This window comes from Capra hircus, chromosome 5 (genome assembly GCF_001704415.2).
Source record: "Capra hircus breed San Clemente chromosome 5, ASM170441v1, whole genome shotgun sequence".
In the NCBI taxonomy this organism is placed as follows: Eukaryota; Metazoa; Chordata; class Mammalia; order Artiodactyla; family Bovidae; genus Capra; species Capra hircus.
The window spans coordinates 78,500,900-78,518,408 of record NC_030812.1 but is presented as its reverse complement, the minus strand read 5'-3'; the positions used below and the strand labels follow the sequence as shown (position 1 = coordinate 78,518,408).

The 17,509-nt window shown below is 38.8% G+C and overlaps 1 protein-coding gene across 1 annotated transcript in view; it reads right to left on the bottom strand.

Moving 5' to 3' along the window:
* TMTC1 (transmembrane and tetratricopeptide repeat containing 1) overlaps nucleotides 1-17,509 on the bottom strand; it is a 318,214-nt gene that overhangs the window by 137,334 nt on the left and 163,371 nt on the right. The window contains exon 8 of the mRNA XM_018048363.1: nucleotides 13,779-13,968. Coding sequence (XP_017903852.1) covers nucleotides 13,779-13,968 — 190 coding nt within the window. The remainder of the gene's footprint in view (nucleotides 1-13,778; nucleotides 13,969-17,509) is intronic.

Below are 17,509 nucleotides of genomic sequence, written 5' to 3'. Positions count from 1 at the left end.
AAAATTAACGACAGGTACTGACTTGAACACCTTTCGCTAGGTGAGGTGAGTGACAGGGAGGCCTGGCGTGCTGCAGTCCATGGGGTCGTAAAGAGTCAGATGGGACTGGGTGACTGAACAACTAAATTGGAAAACTGTGACCCAAGTAGTAGGATGTTATCACTACAGGTAAAAAGTGGCAACTTGAGAAGTCAACTGAAAGCAGTAAGAAGAGGCTGGATCAACTAGGCTGGAAAATTTAAGACAGAGAGACCTCTCAGACAATGACTTTCCCGAAGTCTTGGTGGTCACACACAGATGGACCATGGCAAGACACAACAGGACCTCTTCTCTCAGTGCTGGCAGGGGTCCCAGAGCAGGACAAACCAGGCGGGCTGTAAATGGGCTGGAAAGATTGGACCTGTAATAGTATGAGGAAGATTCGCATAAATTGAGGACAAGTGGAGAATGTGAAGTTTTCAGAGAATGGGAACTGAAAAGAGAAATGTAGGCAGGAAGAAAAGGAAAATACTCATCAATATTGGTACAGAGCCATTCACCATTAACTGCAATCTTCACTGCTCAAGTTCAATGTTATTTTACCATTTGGTATACTAAAACATGATGCTTATTTTACCAGGCTTCATAATGGCTATTCTGGAATTTAGAAGAGCAATTCTGCAGTGATCTATCTGACACAATAATACCTTAACATACTGTTTGGTTAAGCTAAATGAAAGTAACTTCCAGAAATCTAAAAGCATGTTTTAGATCAGCCATGTGAATCTATGGTAGTATACCAGGGGTCAGCTAATTTTGCGACAATGGTAGAGGAGAATAGTTCTGACAGACTATATGACAAGGGCTCAAATATTTATACCTACTTCTTTAGCAAAAAGAGAGAAAAGTTTGCCATCTCCTCTTGCTCTGCTATACTGTATTTATTCTCATAAATTACTCCTGTTCCAAGTACTTTGGGGAATAAGGCAAGATTGTCAATGAGAAAATAATCACTTTCCAATCTTCCATCCTTGCTGACATGTGTCAGTTTGGTTCAGTTGCTCAGTCGTGTTCAACTCTTTGTGACCCCATGAACCACAGCAGGCCAGGCCTGTCCATCACCAACTCCCAGAGTCCACCCAAACCCATGTCCATTGAGTTGGGGATGCCATCCAACCATCTCATCCTCTATAGTCCCCTTCTCCTCCTGCCCTCAATCTTTCCCAGCATCAGCGTCTTTTGAAATGAGTCAGCTCTTCGCATCAGGTGGCCAAAGTGTTAGAGATTAAGCTTCAACATCAGTCATTCATATGAACACCCAGGGCTGATTTTCTTTAGGATGGACTGGTTGGATCTCCTTGCAGTCCAAGGGACTCTCAAATCTTCTCCAACACCAAAGTTCGAAAGCATCAATTCTTCGGCACTCAGCTTTCTTTATAGTCCAAATCTCACATCCATACACGACCACTGCAAAAACCATAGCCTGGACTAGATGGACCTTTGTTGACAAGGTAATGTGTCTGCTTTTTAATATGCTGTCTAGGTTGGTCATAATTTTCCTTTTAAGGAGTAAGCGTCTTTTAATTCAATGGCTCCAATCACCATCTGAAGTGATTTTGGAGCCCAGAAAAATAAAGTCAGCCACTGTTTCCACTGTTTCCCCATCTATTTTCCATGAAGGGATGGGACTGGATGCCATGATCTTAGTTTTCTAAATGTTGAGCTTTAAGCCAGCTTTTTCACTCTCCTCTTTCATTTTCATCAAGAGGCTCTTTAGTTCCTCTTCACTTTCCGCCATAAGGGTGCTGTCATCTGCATATCTGAGGTTATTGATATTTCTCCTGGCAATCTTGATTCCAGCTTGTGCTTCTTCCAGCTTGGTGTTTCTCATGATGTACTCTGCATAGAAGTTAAATGAGCAGGGTGACAATACACAGCCTTGCCATACTCCTTTTCCTATTTGGAACCAGTCTGTTGGTCCATGTCCAGTTCTAACTGTTGCTTCCTGACCTGAATACAAACTTCTCAAGAGGCAGGTCAGGTGGTCTGGTATTCCCATCTCTTTCAGAATTTTCCACAGTTTCTTGTGATCCACACAGTCAAAGGCTTTGACATAGTTAACAAAGCAGAAATAGATGTTTTTCTGGAACTCTCTTGCTTATTCAATGATCCAGCAGATGTTGGCAATTTGATCCTTGGTTCCTCTGCCTTTTCTGAAACCAGCTTGAACATCTGGAAGTTCATGGTTCACGTATTACTGAAGCCTGGCTTGCAGAATGTTGAGCATCACTTTACTAGCGTGTGAGATGAGTGCAATTGTGCAGTAGTTTGAGCATTATTTGGCATTGCCTTTCTTTGGGATTGGAATGAAAGTGACCTTTCCAGTCCTGTAACCACTGCTGAGTTTTCCAAATTTGCTGGCATATTGAATGCAACACTTTCACAGCATCATCTTTTAGAATTTGAAATAGCTCAGCTGGAATTCCATCACCGCCACTAGCATTGTTTGTAGTGATGCTTCCTAAGGCCCACTTGACTTCACATTCCAGGATGTCTGGCTCTAGATGAGTGATCACACCATCGTGATTATCTGGGTTGTGAAGATCTTTTTTGTACAGTTCTTCTGTTCTTCTGTGTATTCTTGCCACCTCTTCTTAATATCTTCTGCTTCTGTTAGGTCCATATCATTTGTCTTATATTGAGCCCATCTTTGCATGAAATGTTCCCTTGGTATCTCTGATTTCCTTGAAGAGATCTCTAGTCTTTCCCACTCTATTGTTTTCCTCTATTTCCTTGCACTGATCGCTGAGGAAGGCTTTCTTATCTCTCCTTGCTATTCTTTGGAACTCTTCAATCAAATGGGTATATCTTTCCTTTTCTCCTTTGCTTTTTGCTTCTCTTCTTTTCACATTCTCTTCTCTTCTCTTCTTTTTATTTGTAATGGCTCCTCAGAAAGCCATGTTTCCTTTTGTATTTCTTTTTCTTGGGGATGGTCTTGATTCCTGTCTCCTGTACAATGTCACGAACCTCCGTCCATAGTTCATCAGGCACTCTGTCTATCAGATCTAGTCCCTTAAATCTATTTCTCACTTCCACTGTATAATCATTAGGGATTTGATTTAGGTTATACCTGAATGGTCTAGTGGTTTTCTCCACTTTCTTCAATTTCAGTCTGAATTTGTCAATAAGGAGTTCATGATCTGAGCTACAGTCAGCTCCCAGTCTTGTTTTTGCTGACTGTATAGAGTTTCTCCACCTCTGGCTGCAAAGAATATAATCAGTCTGATTTCGGTGTCAACCATCTGGTGATGTCCATGTGTAAGCCTTCTCTTGCGTTGTTGGAAAAGAGTGTTTGATTTGACCAGTGCGTTCCTTTGGCAGAACTCTATTAGCCTTTGCCCTGCTTCATTCTGTACTCCAAGGCCAAATTTTCCTGTTACTCCAGGTGTTTCTTGACTTCCTACTTTTGCATTCCAGTCCCTTATAATGAAAAGGACATCTTTTTTTAGGTGTTAGTTCTAGAAGGTCTTGTAGGTCTTCATAAAACTGTTCAACTTCAGCTTCTTCAGCGTTACTGGTCGGGGCATAGACTTGGATTACCATGATACTGACGTGTGTGTGTGTGTGGGGAGGGGGGGTTTAATAAAGAGAGATCTTCTGTTTGTCCATGTGCTTGCTCTTTCACTGAGTATATTGATGGGGGCTGTGGTAACACTAGCATCAGTTCAGTTCAGTTCATTTCAGTCACTCAGTCATGTCCAACTCTTTGAAACCCCATGGACTGCACCACGCCAGGCCTCCCTGTCCATATTCAACTCCCAGAGCTTACTCAAACTCATGTCCATTGAGTCGGTGATGCCAATAAACATCTCATTCTCTGTCTTCTCCTTCCGCCTTCAATCTTTCCCAGCATAAGGGTCTTTTCAAATAGGTTCTTTTGGAGCTTCAGCTTCAGCATCAGTCCTTCCAGTTAATATTCAGGACTGGTTTCCTTTAGGATGGACCGGTTGGATCTCCTAGCTGTCCAAGGGACTATCAAGGGTCTTCTCCAACACCACAGTTCAAAAGCATCAGTTCATTGGTGCTGATCTTTCTTTATATTCCAACTCGCACATCCATACATGACTACTGGAAAAAACATAGCTTTGACTAGATGGACCTTTGTCAGCAAAGTAATATATCTGCTTTTCAATACGCTGTCTAGGTTGGTCATAACTTTTCTTCCAAGGAGCAAGCATCTCTTAATTTCATGGCTGCAGTCACCATCTGCAGTGATTTTGGAGCCCCAAAATAAAGTCTGTCACTGTTTCCACTGTTTCCCCATCTATTTGCCATGAAGAATGGGACCCGATGCCTTGATCTTAGTTTTATGAATGTTGAGTTTTAAGCCAACTTTTTCACTCTCCTCTTTCACTTTCATCAAGAGGCTCTTTAGTTCTTCTTCACTTTCTGCCATAAGGGTGGTGTCATCTGCATATCTGAGGTTATTGATAATTCTCCCGACAATCTTGATTCCAGTTTGTGCTTCATCCAGCCCAGCATTTCTCATGATGTACTCTGCATATAAGTTAAATAAGCAGAGTGACAATACACAGTCTTGACGTACCCCTTTCCTGATTTGGAACCAGTCTGTTGTTCCATGTCTGGTTCTGACTGTTGCTTCTTGACCTGCATACCTGTTTCTCAAGAGGCAGGTCTGGTGATCTGGTAGCCCCATCTCTTTCAGAATTTTCCAGTTTGCTGTGGTCCACACAGCCAAAGGCTTTGGCATAGTCAATAAAGCAGAAATAGATGTTTTTTGCTGGAACTCTTTTGCTTTTTTGATGACCCAACAGATGTTGGCAACTGGATCTCTGGTTCCTCTGCCTTTTCTAAACCCAGCTTGAACATCTGGAAGTTCACGGTTCACGTACTACCAAAGCCTGGCTTGGAGAATTTTGAGAATTAATTTGCTAGCATGGAGGCTATTCAAGAGCAAGGTTAGAAATAGGCATGAAGGGAGATTCCAGAAATCCCACAGCTGCCTCCCAGAGAATGACCCCCACCCAGCCTTGCCTCTCCATTTCCATCAAGTCATCACTGGTGGTCACCTCCACTGGACAGGCTGCACATTCACTGCCAGGCAAACCTGAGAATCTGACTGGTCTTGCAGAGCCCAGAGATACAGCCAATGATTTGTGCTTGTTTCAAGGGAAAGATGTAGAAGACTGTGACTGGAAAACCTGGGACAAAGCTGTGATCCCTACTGAAAATGAAAACAAATGACCAAACAAAATCAGTCCTTAAAACCTCATACCTGATGGAGGAGACTTCCTTGCTTAATGTGTGTTTTCAAAGCACACCTTTTTGTTGAGGTCATTATTAGGAAAGCTGGCTATCATTAACTTCCTTCTTTTTTTTCCTCAGGTTTTAATTTTTACAAGCATCCTCAATATTATAAAAGATATAAAAACTTAACATCTCAAGATTCTTTCTGAAAATGTAATGGAGAATCAATACAGTAAATTACTCTTAAATAAGGATGTGGGAAAGGACAAGCATAAAGTGCAGGACTGATGGTATTAACTCCTTTAAACAATCCAAATTAATCCAAACTTTCCTGATCTATGTCACTATTGCAAGTCAATAGTCTGATGCACAATCTGTAAGAAAAAACCAAGTACATTTTTGGCCTGTTGTTCTCTTGGTATATAGACATACACTATTCACAGGTGAGAATGGAATAACCAGCCTTCATGTCTTCAGTGCTCTTCATCTCTACTGTACACACCTTCCAACAGAGTGATTATCCTCATCACAACGAGTGAGAGCAAATTAGTTCATTTTAAAAGTCATTGTTAAAAAGAATTCAATCCAATAATGAATTTCTAGATTGTTCTCTACATTATGTATTATGAGCTCAGATGCATTCCTCATGAATTAAAGGTGTAAACAGGAAGAGGAGATGGAAAGGCTCAGAATAAGATGAAGTTCATATTTAAACTCTCAGACACAAGTGAGCTCTTTTATGATAAATAATAAATGACTTCCTGAGGTCTTAAATTTCATATGCCACAAAAATGGGACAAATTATAAACAATCTTTAAACCTTTAAATTTTGAGCCCTAGTTCTCCCAGTCAACCCTGGACAAGAGCTTGTCAAAATTCAAACCTCTGAGATGAATCAATTTGCAAAGTAGAAATAGAGACACAGATGTTGAGAATAAACTTATGGACACCAAGGGGGGAAAAGGGGGGATAGGATGAATTGGGAGATTGGGATTGACATATATACACTACTGACAGTATGTTTAGATAATGAATGAGAACATACTACATTGCTCGGGGAACTCTACTCAGTGCTCTGCAGTGACCTAAATGGGAAGGAAATCTAAAAACAGAGGATCTACGTACATGTATAACTGATTCACTTTGCGGCACACCAGAAACATAACACTGTAAAACAATGATACTCCAATAACAAAAAAAATTCTAACAAAGGATCTCTGAGTTGCTTTACCTACCGGGACACTCCAACTGGCTGTGGAAGTGGCCTGGAAAGGCCTGCAATTTATAATGATATGCAACTTAACTTACTTGTATGAGAGAGAATTTGCTTTTGTTTTCAATAAGTGCAAAAAATGTGCAAGGACAAATATTCAAAGCAGGCCTGCAGAGAGTGGGACTCGGATTGTGGCTGGGGACTGGGAAATAATGGCTGTTTTATTTCTTAACATGTGGTACTTTGTAGCTTTGTAACGTCAATAAGTTTTCCAGAAAAATTCATTAAGTGTAAATACAACTGTAACAGGGTAGAATATGTCCCCCTCCTCCAGTGCCCTGGTTGATGACAAGGTAAGATAAAAGAAGTGATATTGGTAAACTGGAGGAGAAAAAAGAGTGTGAGCATATATATTGCCCTAAAGTTATGCCCTCCCCCCAAAATTGGTTAATAAATATTAGCAAAAGAAATGTGTGTATTTCTTACATATGCATTGTGGATGCTAAGACTGCCCTTTAACTTCAGCCCTCGCCTCCTGCCTTCCACACACACACACACACACACACTCCATCATCTCCTCGAAATCATTTCCTTTGGCTCGACTTTGGCCCACTCTGCTACAGTTGTGTTGGCCTCCTTGCTGCTCTGTCTCCTCTCCAGTACTTTCCTGCCTCAGGGCCTTGGCACTTGCTTTCCTACTACTTGAAATAATCCTCCCCAAGCAGCCAAATGGCCCATTCCTTCACTTCCTTTATGTCTCTGCTCAAGTGTCATAACATCTGCGAGGTCAACCCTGACCTCCTCACAGCCCCTACCGATGGCTGGCACGTAATGACAAATTTCAAGTGATTAAGGGTAAGTTCCATGTAGGCAAGACCTTCATTCTGTTTACTGCTGTGATCTTGGCAAAAAGTAGATATTTAATCAACATTATGAGGATTAAAGAGGAAAAAGTAGTGAGGCTAAAGAGAACATACTCTCCTCTGAGGAAAAGTCAGGGTGGATTTTGTATGATTGAGAATCAAAGGTGAAAATAAAAGAAATATTTTCCATGATTCCCAGGACTCAATGTCTATTCTTGTTTATCTAAGCATTTTTCCCCTAGTAATGTATCATAGGGACTTATTATCTCAAAATTTAAAGAAATCAGTTCAGTTCAGTTCAGTTCAGTTGCTCAGTCGTGTCCGAATCTTTGTGACCCCATGAATCGCAGCATGCCAGGCCTCCCTGTCCATCACCATCTCCCGGAGTTCACTCAGACTCACGTACATCAAGTCAGTGATGCCATCCAGCCATCTCATCCTCTGTCATGCCCTTCTCCTCCTGCCCCCAATCCCTCCCAGCATCAGAGTCTTTTCCAATGAGTCAACTCTTCCAATGAGGTGGCAAAAGTACTGGAGTTTCAGCTTCAGCATCATTCCCTCCAAGGAAATCCCAGGGCTGATCTCCTTCAGAATGGACTGGTTGGATCTCCTTGCAGTCCAAGGGACTCTCAAGAGTCTTCTCCAACACCACAATTCAAAAGCATCAATTCTTCAGTGCTCAGCTTTCTTCACAGTCCAACTCTCATATCCATACATGACCACAGGAAAAACCTTGACTAGGTGAACCTTAGTCAGCAAAGTAATGTCTCTGCTTTTGAATATACTATCTAGGTTGGTCATAACTTTTCTTCCAAGGAGTAAGCGTCTTTTAATTTTATGGTTGCAATCACCATCTGCAGTGATTTTGGAGCCCAAAAAAATGAAGTCTGACACTGTTTCCACTGTTTCCCCATCTATTTCCCATGAAGTGATGGGACTGGATGTCATGATCTTCGTTTTCTGACTGTTGAGCTTTAAGCCAACTTTTTCACTCTCCTCTTTCACTTTCATCAAGAGGCTTTTTAGTTCCTCTTCACTTTCTGCCATAAGGGTGGTGTCATCTGCATATCTGAGGTTTTTGATATTTTTCCCAGCAATCTTGATTCCAGCTTGTGTTTCTTCCAGTCCAGCATTTCTCATGATGTACTCTGCATATAAGTTAAATAAGCAGGGTGACAATATACAGCCTTGATGTATTTCTTTTCCTATTTGGACCCAGTCTGTTGTTCCATGTCCAGTTCTAACTGTTGCTTCCTGACCTGCATACAGATTTCTCAAGAGGAATAGTCAGGGATTATAAAATAATTTCAATACATTAATACAGTACACACATCATTTGGAAATATTCTAGTTGGAGAGAGTTGGGTTTATTTTGCTGATATTGCTACAAACATTTCATCCACTGTTCCTTTTTAGCACAGAAGAATATCCATAAGTAGTACCTCAAGAATCATAAAATCTTGGTTCTACTGCTTATTGTCATGAGTCAAAGCCCTGAGGATCATGTCCTTAGTAATTGATCATCACATAGAATAAATAGGATTATCTGTACTTTAAGAAGTTACTAACTAGCAGGACAATCTGACTTTTAAGACCTTGTGTGTAAGTAGACAAGACAATGTGTAAGTAGATCAAGAACAGAGAGGCCAGGCCACATAAACACGAGCTAGATGCCAAACCTCGGTCTCCAAGCTCTGAAAGAAGAAAATGTATAAAGTGCAAGTAGCCTCCAAGAATTGCCAGAGGCTTCAGTTAATGTTTGCAAAGAATTTTCAAGATGAAAGCCATCACAGAAGAGAGAAATTTTACTATCACCACAGCTGGAATGCTTTGCTAATGTTTTTCCTGATGCAAGAAAGTGACTTTGGAACAAATTTCATGAAAGAAAAGGACTAATAGCCTTCCAACGGAGAAGTTTCTACTCATTTATCATGTTATCAAAGACACTCTGGGGACAGCCAAGGCTTGCCTGTGTGTGTAGGGCTCTACCGCCATCATGAAGGCGCGTCTTTAACATAACGTGACCAAGACGACAGCCTGTGGGGATGCAACACTCCCTTTAATTAGTTGGGAGGGAGCCAAGAAAAACCCTTCCTGACATACCGGTCCAGCACTCTACTATATTTGCTCCTGCAGATCAATACCAATATAGCAGGCATGTCAAACCACAGAGGCCAGACTCTAATAAAACAAATCTTATATTGACCCTCTAATTCTTCATACTGGTATTGAGTATGGACTTTTTATAGGCTTTAGATATAGTTCACCTTAAAAAAAAAAAAGGTTCTGCATACCAAAATATAAATAGAGTTGCTAAGTTTTTATGGTTTTATTCATTTAGATAACAACAAAATTTAGATAATAAATTTTGGAGGTAGCAATTCTTAGTGTTAGAAACACGGCATTAAACCAAATAGAAAATAATTTCTGTCCTCATGGGGCTTACTACTCTAATTGGAGGAAGCACATTATATAAAATCACCAAGTTATATAACTTTTCAGAAATTGGAAGTATAGTGAAGAAAAAGTTTAGTGAAAGGGAGATAAGATGTGGATTAGAGGGTATATGTTTGCATTTTAAACAGAGTAGTTATGGTAGGCTTTACCGGAAGGTGAAATTTGTGCTCATATTAAAAATTAACTCAAAATGGATTAATAACCTAAATATCATAGCTAAAACTTATGAAACTTTTAGAAGAGAACAAAGTTAGAAATCTTTATGACCTCAAATGTGATAACTGAGTTTTAAATTTAACACCAAAAATAATGAATGACAATAGAAAGCAATCAGACTTCATTAAATTAAAACAACTTTTGTGCATTAAAGGACATTATTAACAATGTGAAATGAAAACCTAAAGAATGGGAGAAAATATTTCCAAATCATCTATCTGTTGGGAATTTAATATTCTGAATTCTTATAACTCAACATCAAAAATACAACCAAATTTAAAAAAAAAGACCAAAGGAGTTGAATAGACATTTCTCCAAAAAAAGACACGCAGATGGCCAATAAGCAAATGAAAAGATGTTAATCACTGATCATTAAGGAAATGCAAATCAAAACTATTGGGAGATACTTCTTCATGCCCACCATGTTTTAAACAAAATAATACAAAATCCAATATTACTCAGCCATAAAAGGAATAGAGTATTGATACACACTATAACTAGCATGAATTTCAAAAATACTATGCAAAGTGAAAGAAGTCAGACATAAATGGTTACATATTATATTTTTGTAGTTATTGTATAATTTATTTCATATCTAGAATATGCAAATCCACAGAGACAGAAAGCAGATTAGAGGTTACCAGGGGATGGGGTAGGGAGAGTTGGGAGTTATTACTTAATATGCATGGATGTTTTTAATGAAGTTATGAAAGAGCTCAGAAATAGAGCAGTGAACTATTCAAGACTGTGAACACACTAAGTACCACAATACTGTATACTTTAGAATGGTTAATTATATGTCATGCAATTTTCACCTCAAATAAAAAAACAAAGACTTTTTCATCACACTTTTAGGATCACATAGCATGTTTTATATTTTATTTTCAGTTATGTATTCATTTCAATCTTTAATCTATTTGCAACATTTTAGTATTTTTTTTAACATAGCTTTATTGATACAATTCATATACAATAGAATCCACCCATTTTATACGTATATTCTGGTGAGTTTTGGTAAATGTATGTAGTTCAACAACCACAACAGTCAAATTTTAGAAAGTATTCAACATCTCAAAAAGTTCCTTCAAAAGTTATGGTCAATCCCCAAACCCAGGTTTTTTGTCATTGTAATTGTGCTTTTTCTAGACATACAAAACTCTAGGAAAGGTAAAATTATAATGACAGACATTTCATATGAATGAAATTAAACATTATGTGATCTTATATGCCAGGTTCCTTTCACTTAGTATTTGAGGTTCATTTATGTTGATTTATGCATCAGTCCATTATTTGTCCCTTTAAAATTTTTCGATAATTTACTGCATTAAGTTTATCCATTTACAAGGTAAAGTCACTAGATTATTTTTATTTTTCAGTTAGTATAAATAAAGCTTCTATGAATACTTACTTGTAAGACATTTGTATAGACAGACGTTTCCATCTCCTTTTAGTAGATACTGAGTAGAACTGTCTGTTTTTATGTTTAACTTTTTATTAATAACAAACTGCTGAATATTCCCAAAGTGACTGAACCATTTTCACCAGTAATACATGAGGCCTCCACTTGCTCCCCTTTCTTGGCCAACACTTAGTATTGTGAATTTTTTTAATTATAGTTATTCTAGAGGATGTAAAGTAGTTCTGTTTGTGTTTTTAATTTGAATTTCCCTAATGACTAATGATGCCAAGCATTTTTTCATGTGCTTATTAACCTTTGTATATCTTTTCTTGTGAAGTATCCATTTGTATCTCTTGAACATTTTAAATGAGCTGTTTTTCTTATTATTGAATTTTCACAACTCTTTAAATATCCCAGCAAATATTTTCTTCCAATTTGTAGCTTGCCATTCAATTTAATTAACATTATTGTTTGAGGAACAAAGCTTTTAACCCTAATGATGTCTAATTTACTAACTCTTAAAAAATAATTTACAATTTATGTATCATAAAAATCTTTGTTGAACCCAAATTCACAAAGATCTTCTTCCATTTCCTTTTAGAATCTTTGGTTCTGTTTAACTCTTAAGGAAATGACAACCCACTCCAGTATCCTTGCCTGGAAAATCTCAAAGACAGAGAAGGCTGGTGGGCTGCAGTCCACAGACTCACAAAGAGTCGGGCACGACTGAGTGACTAACACTAACACTTATGATTCACTTAAAAATACTTTCTAAATGTATAGTATGAGGTAAGGATTAATTTGTTATTTCAGTATCTTCTATTTAAAAGACTACCCTTTCCCCATTGAATTACCTTAAGCGAAATAAGTGAAGCCGCTTAGTCGTGTCTGACTCTTTGCGACCCCGTGGACTGTAGCCTACCAGGCTTCTCCGTCCATGGGATTCTCCAGGCAAGAATACTGGAGTGGGTTACCATTTCCTTCTCCATTGAATTACCTTAGTAACTGTCTGAATTCTATTTCATTTTCTGCTGACTGTTTTTTCCTGACTTTGGGTCATACTATCCTATTTCTTTACATGTCCAGTAATCTGATTAAGAACCATATATAGCATGCCATACACTATGCTGTTTTTGCTGTGTGCTCAGTCTCTTAGTAGTGTCTGACTCTTTGCAACCCCATGGATTATAGCCTGCCAGGCTCCTCTGTCCATGAACTCTATTCTATTCTGCTCTTCTGAAATCTGATGGTTTCCTGTTGTAATATGTGATAAACTTGCCTGGACACAAATAGAAAAATCTGCAGACAGCCGAAATTTTTGCTCATTGGGTTTCTTTCTTTCTTTTGCCTGAATCTCTGGGGGAATATCTTTTGTGCCAGCATATCTTTGAGATCAGCCAATGATTTCAACGGAGATCAAACATAGACAACTCAAGCCAGTGAAATTTCCACCCTCTGCCACCCAACCTGTATATGGGTTAAAGAATTCATTCAAATTTGCAGCAAATAAGTAAGCCTCCCCAGGTTTCAATTTTGCTTGTGCTTTCTAGGGCATCCTACGTGCACTAATTGTTTTTGCAGTCATCCATGAATGTGTGGAGAGTGTATTATCTCAGCCCTTCTATAGCTCTCTTGCCTCCAAAATCTCCCCCTTAAATTTTTAGCTGCACTACTATTTTCCCAACCAAATCAGTCACCTTCAGCCAGTAAACCTGTGGATTTTTAACATGTGCCCTGGGGGCATGGGAACATCTTCCAAGAAGCATCTTGCCCAAGGCTGTAGCCATTTTTAATAAGTAAATATTTTTGAGTTCTTTGCCATCTTTGATCATTTTTAAATGTTATAGTTAATAATTTTTCCATATTCCAATATTTTTCCAAGTTTCCAATAATAAAACTATTAATAAAGCCTTTTAGTAGTATTTTTCTTTTTTAGTAGTAGTAGTTTTTGAAATGAGAATCACCCATCCAACTCAGGCAGGCATTCATTAATGTAAGTAGCACCTTAACCATATTTTAAGTACTTATGACTATGTTATTAATATCTCACTTATCATTACATGAAATAAAACAATTGCATCAAAAAATAGTCAACTGCTGCAGGAAAAAAAAATTCTCATTTGTGAACATTAAATTTCAGATCCAATTTCTACACAGTTGGTGGAAACAATATGGTATATAATTAAGATAGCCTTGGCCTCCTAACCCCATTAAAGTCTTCAAAATATATATTACCTTTCTGGAAAATTTTAAATATAAAGTTTTTTTTAGACAGAAGGATAAATTCAATTTAGACCCACATTCTCTTGGAGGAAAAGAGCATTACTGAGTATAGAGTATCTCTCTTCCAATGCAGTGTTCATTTGAATGTTAAGAAAATTACCTTGAAGGCTGCTAAACAATGAAGACTCAGTAAGGCCATCACAACTGCCAGAAGGATGGTAGCTCCGTTCCGTATGTCCCATATGGTCTCTACCAGAGGAATACTGCCCACCTGCCAGTCATAGCACAGGGTAACAGGTGCAAGCAGAAGCCACACGTTGAAGGCCAAGAGGTAGGAATAAGTAAGGAATCTAAAAGAGAAGAAGAATCACTAAAACACAACTCGAGATCCATGACATTCTGAAAACATTCATTCACCATGTTTCTGCTGAATAGCCTTTCTATGCTAAAAATGTTATAAAAAGACAAGGTAAATGGAAGGCCATTCATTCATTTAGTCATGAAGTTGACCATTCTGGAACATATCTAACAGCTGCTAGTCACTGTGGCAGCTGCTGGCCTTTCAATGATGAAGAAGACAGAGTTTCCATGACCTATTTTTTAAAATTATCATATAAATACATACATAACAACCGAGATAAATGGTATAAAAGAAAAGTTTGATGGAAGTTTTTGACATGAAATGCTGCCTCATTGGGTAAAATTCCCTGAGTAAGAGACACTTGAATTGTCTCTTTTCAATAATGCCCCAAATCCTGCACTAGATATGCAAATATTAACCATTTAAAACAGAGTGATCCATTTTGAATCGTCTCAAAAAATAAAAATATCTGTAGTAGGGATACACAGTCTCTCACAAACCAAGGGGCTAACCTTCAAGAGGAGGGACCTACAGTTGTCCCTGATAATAAGAATAGCCAGGTGGACCTCAGGAAGGAAAATAATGATTGGAGTTATTACTCCTGTTTCCTGGCTGTGTCTAGGCAGTAAGGTAAAGCAGAAGGCATCCTAACTGGACCCCCTTCCTTTCTGCACAGAGGAAATGGAATTTATTTAAGTTTGTTGTTCAGTCTACACAAATCATTAAGTAGTGTTCAAGAGCCTTGAGAACGGCAGAACCCCAGCATACAGCAAACTCCATCCACGTCTTTGCACTAAGGGATGACTGAACCCTCGTACGGCTTCTAGCAGCAGAAGGCCACGTCTCCAGGATGACCCCAGCCCCTCCCTCGCATTAAAATGACAGCCTGAGAAAGACAGATCATCATTGCCTGGAGAATTTACTTCTTTTCTGGCCAAACCATGACAAAAGGCCCCCAACCTTCATTTCCTAGAGCATTTACTACAAAGCACTTACGACTAGGAATATGTATCTCCTAGAACTCACAAGTTGTTCTCAAGGACCCGGGAGTGTTGTTCCTTTAAAATGTCATCATCAGGAGCATGGGGCCTGGCTCCCAGTCTGCTGGAGGACAGAATCCTAACTGTGATAACTGTCAGCCAGTAGACACAGCCTGAATGCACTTAGAGGATCAGTCCGTTGTAATGTTTTACTTCTCTGACTTAGCCAAGCACCAATTTGCAAACCCCTCCCCCCCACCATTCTCTCTTTAAAGTACTTAGTCACCTCTGCGCAAATCAGAATGGAGCTCAGCTCCTGTCCTGTCAGGAATTACTGAATAAAGTGTGCTCTTACTACTCTAACTCATGTCCAGCTGGGTTCATCTTTAACACTCTATATGGAACTAAACCAAAGACCTAGAAAAATCCCTTGTCCTTAAGGAAGGTAAAATCCAATAGTGAAACTAAGATATATAGAATTAAAGAGTCATGAGGGCGCAGAATGTGAAGAGACCTCCAGCACCACGATGTCCTTTTAAAGGAAATCTTAGATGGGCCAAACCCAATGCTAAGAGTAAGTTCACCTTAAATTTTCAATTAAGTAACTCTGGATTAAAATACCCTTCCCAGGCCTTCTCAATGTATCTCCTTTCCTTCCCTCCTCTTGTTCCAAGGTTGGCAGTGGAAAAACCATTAACAATGATCAGGAAAAGCTCGGTGATGGGGGTTATTCACTGCCTTCACTGTTAAACCCCAGCAGAGAAATGCATCAGATGTTTCAGTGGTGTTTCAAAACTCTCCTCTCTGTTTTTATTTTAAAAAAATATTAATGCACAGACAGCGCAGTATAAGGGACTTCCCTGATGGCTCAATGGTAAAGAACCCACTTGACAATGTGGGAGATGTGAGTTCAATCCCTGGGCTGGGAAGATCCCCTGGAGAAGGAAATGGCAACTCACTCCAGTATTCTTGCCTGGGAAATTCCATGGAGAGAGGAGCCTGGTGGGTTACAGTCCATGTGTTTTAACGAAGTCCATGCTTTGTTATTTAACAAAAATAAAAACAAAAAACTCACCATATCCCTTTTAGGTTTGGGCCTATGAGAAGGCCAACTTCATAGAAAGATGATTGGGTCACTTAAGGCTTCTTTTCATAGAGATTCTAAGCTGATATTATTTACTTCTTAGCTCAGTAAAGCTTCTTAACGACTTGGCTTTAAAGGAGAATGTTCAGCCACCAAACTTCGCAGGAAAATTATGCAGCTGTGTCACTCAGTTACATTCCGGCTCTTAATAAATTACTTTAAAAAACAGTATCTCCTTCTTGATGTAATAGATGTAGGCAAAGATTATAAATGGCTGCTGAAATTATTAGATGAAAAGTTGATGGGTATTTTATAATGGATGATCTGGTTATATCAGGTGCCAAGAACTTATTAAATAATTTTAAAATCACAGACAGGGAAACTAACATCTTGATGTCCTCCTGATGGATTATGCACATCACTATCTATAAGATGGTCTTGCCAAATAAAAAAAGAAAATCAAACTTAAATCTAATCAAGCCCTGTGTTACTAGTTTATGTCAAATACAGAAAACACCAGAACATGTTTAATAATACCACAAGGAAGCAACATACTAAATTCAGAGTGTTGCAGAACAAATGATGGCAGTTTCTTCAACAAATACATTGCAGTGGCAAAGAAAAAATGGGAGAGGGCACAAATAAATCAAAAGACTTGAGACATATCAAACAAAATGCAGATTTTGTTTAACTGTGAATTCAAACAAACTGCTCTTAAAAATAACTGCTTAAGAGACAGACAAAATTGAAATGCTGATTAGACATGCTAACAGGGAATCATTGTTAATTTGTAAGTGTGGTGACAGTACTGTAGTTCTGTTCTTTAAAGGTTCTTGTCTTTTAGAAATACACGTAAAATATACACATTTAAAACAACATGATGATTGGGATTTGCTTCAGAATTATAGACTAAAACCAGGGGGAAGAACTGGGTGGGAATATGAGTGAAATAATATTAGACATGAACTATCATTGTTGAAACTGGATAATGGGTACATGCAATGGCATCCCAATCCAGTACTCTTGCCTGGAAAATCTCATGGATGGAGGAGCCTGGTGGGCTGCCGTCCATGGGGTCGCTAATAGTTGGACACAACTGAGCGACTGCACTTTGACTTTTCACTTTCATGCATTGGAGAAGGAAATGGCAACCCACCCCAGTGTTCTTGCCTGGAAAATCCCAGGGACAGGGGAGCCTGGTGGGCTGCAGTCCGTGGGGTTGCACAGGGGTCGTACATGACTGAAGTGACTTAGCAGCAGCAGCAGCAGCAGGTTCTTTACACTATCTTCTCTCCTTTTGTACTTAATATTTTCATAATAAAAATGAATTTTACGTGGTGGTAAAGGTAACAGAATTGCCACAGGAATGGTTTCTTATCTTATATTTGGTTGCAGCTTGACTATGGAGTAGATGCAAATGCTATGTAGAAACTTTTAATATTCAGGCCACATTTTGACATTGCTCT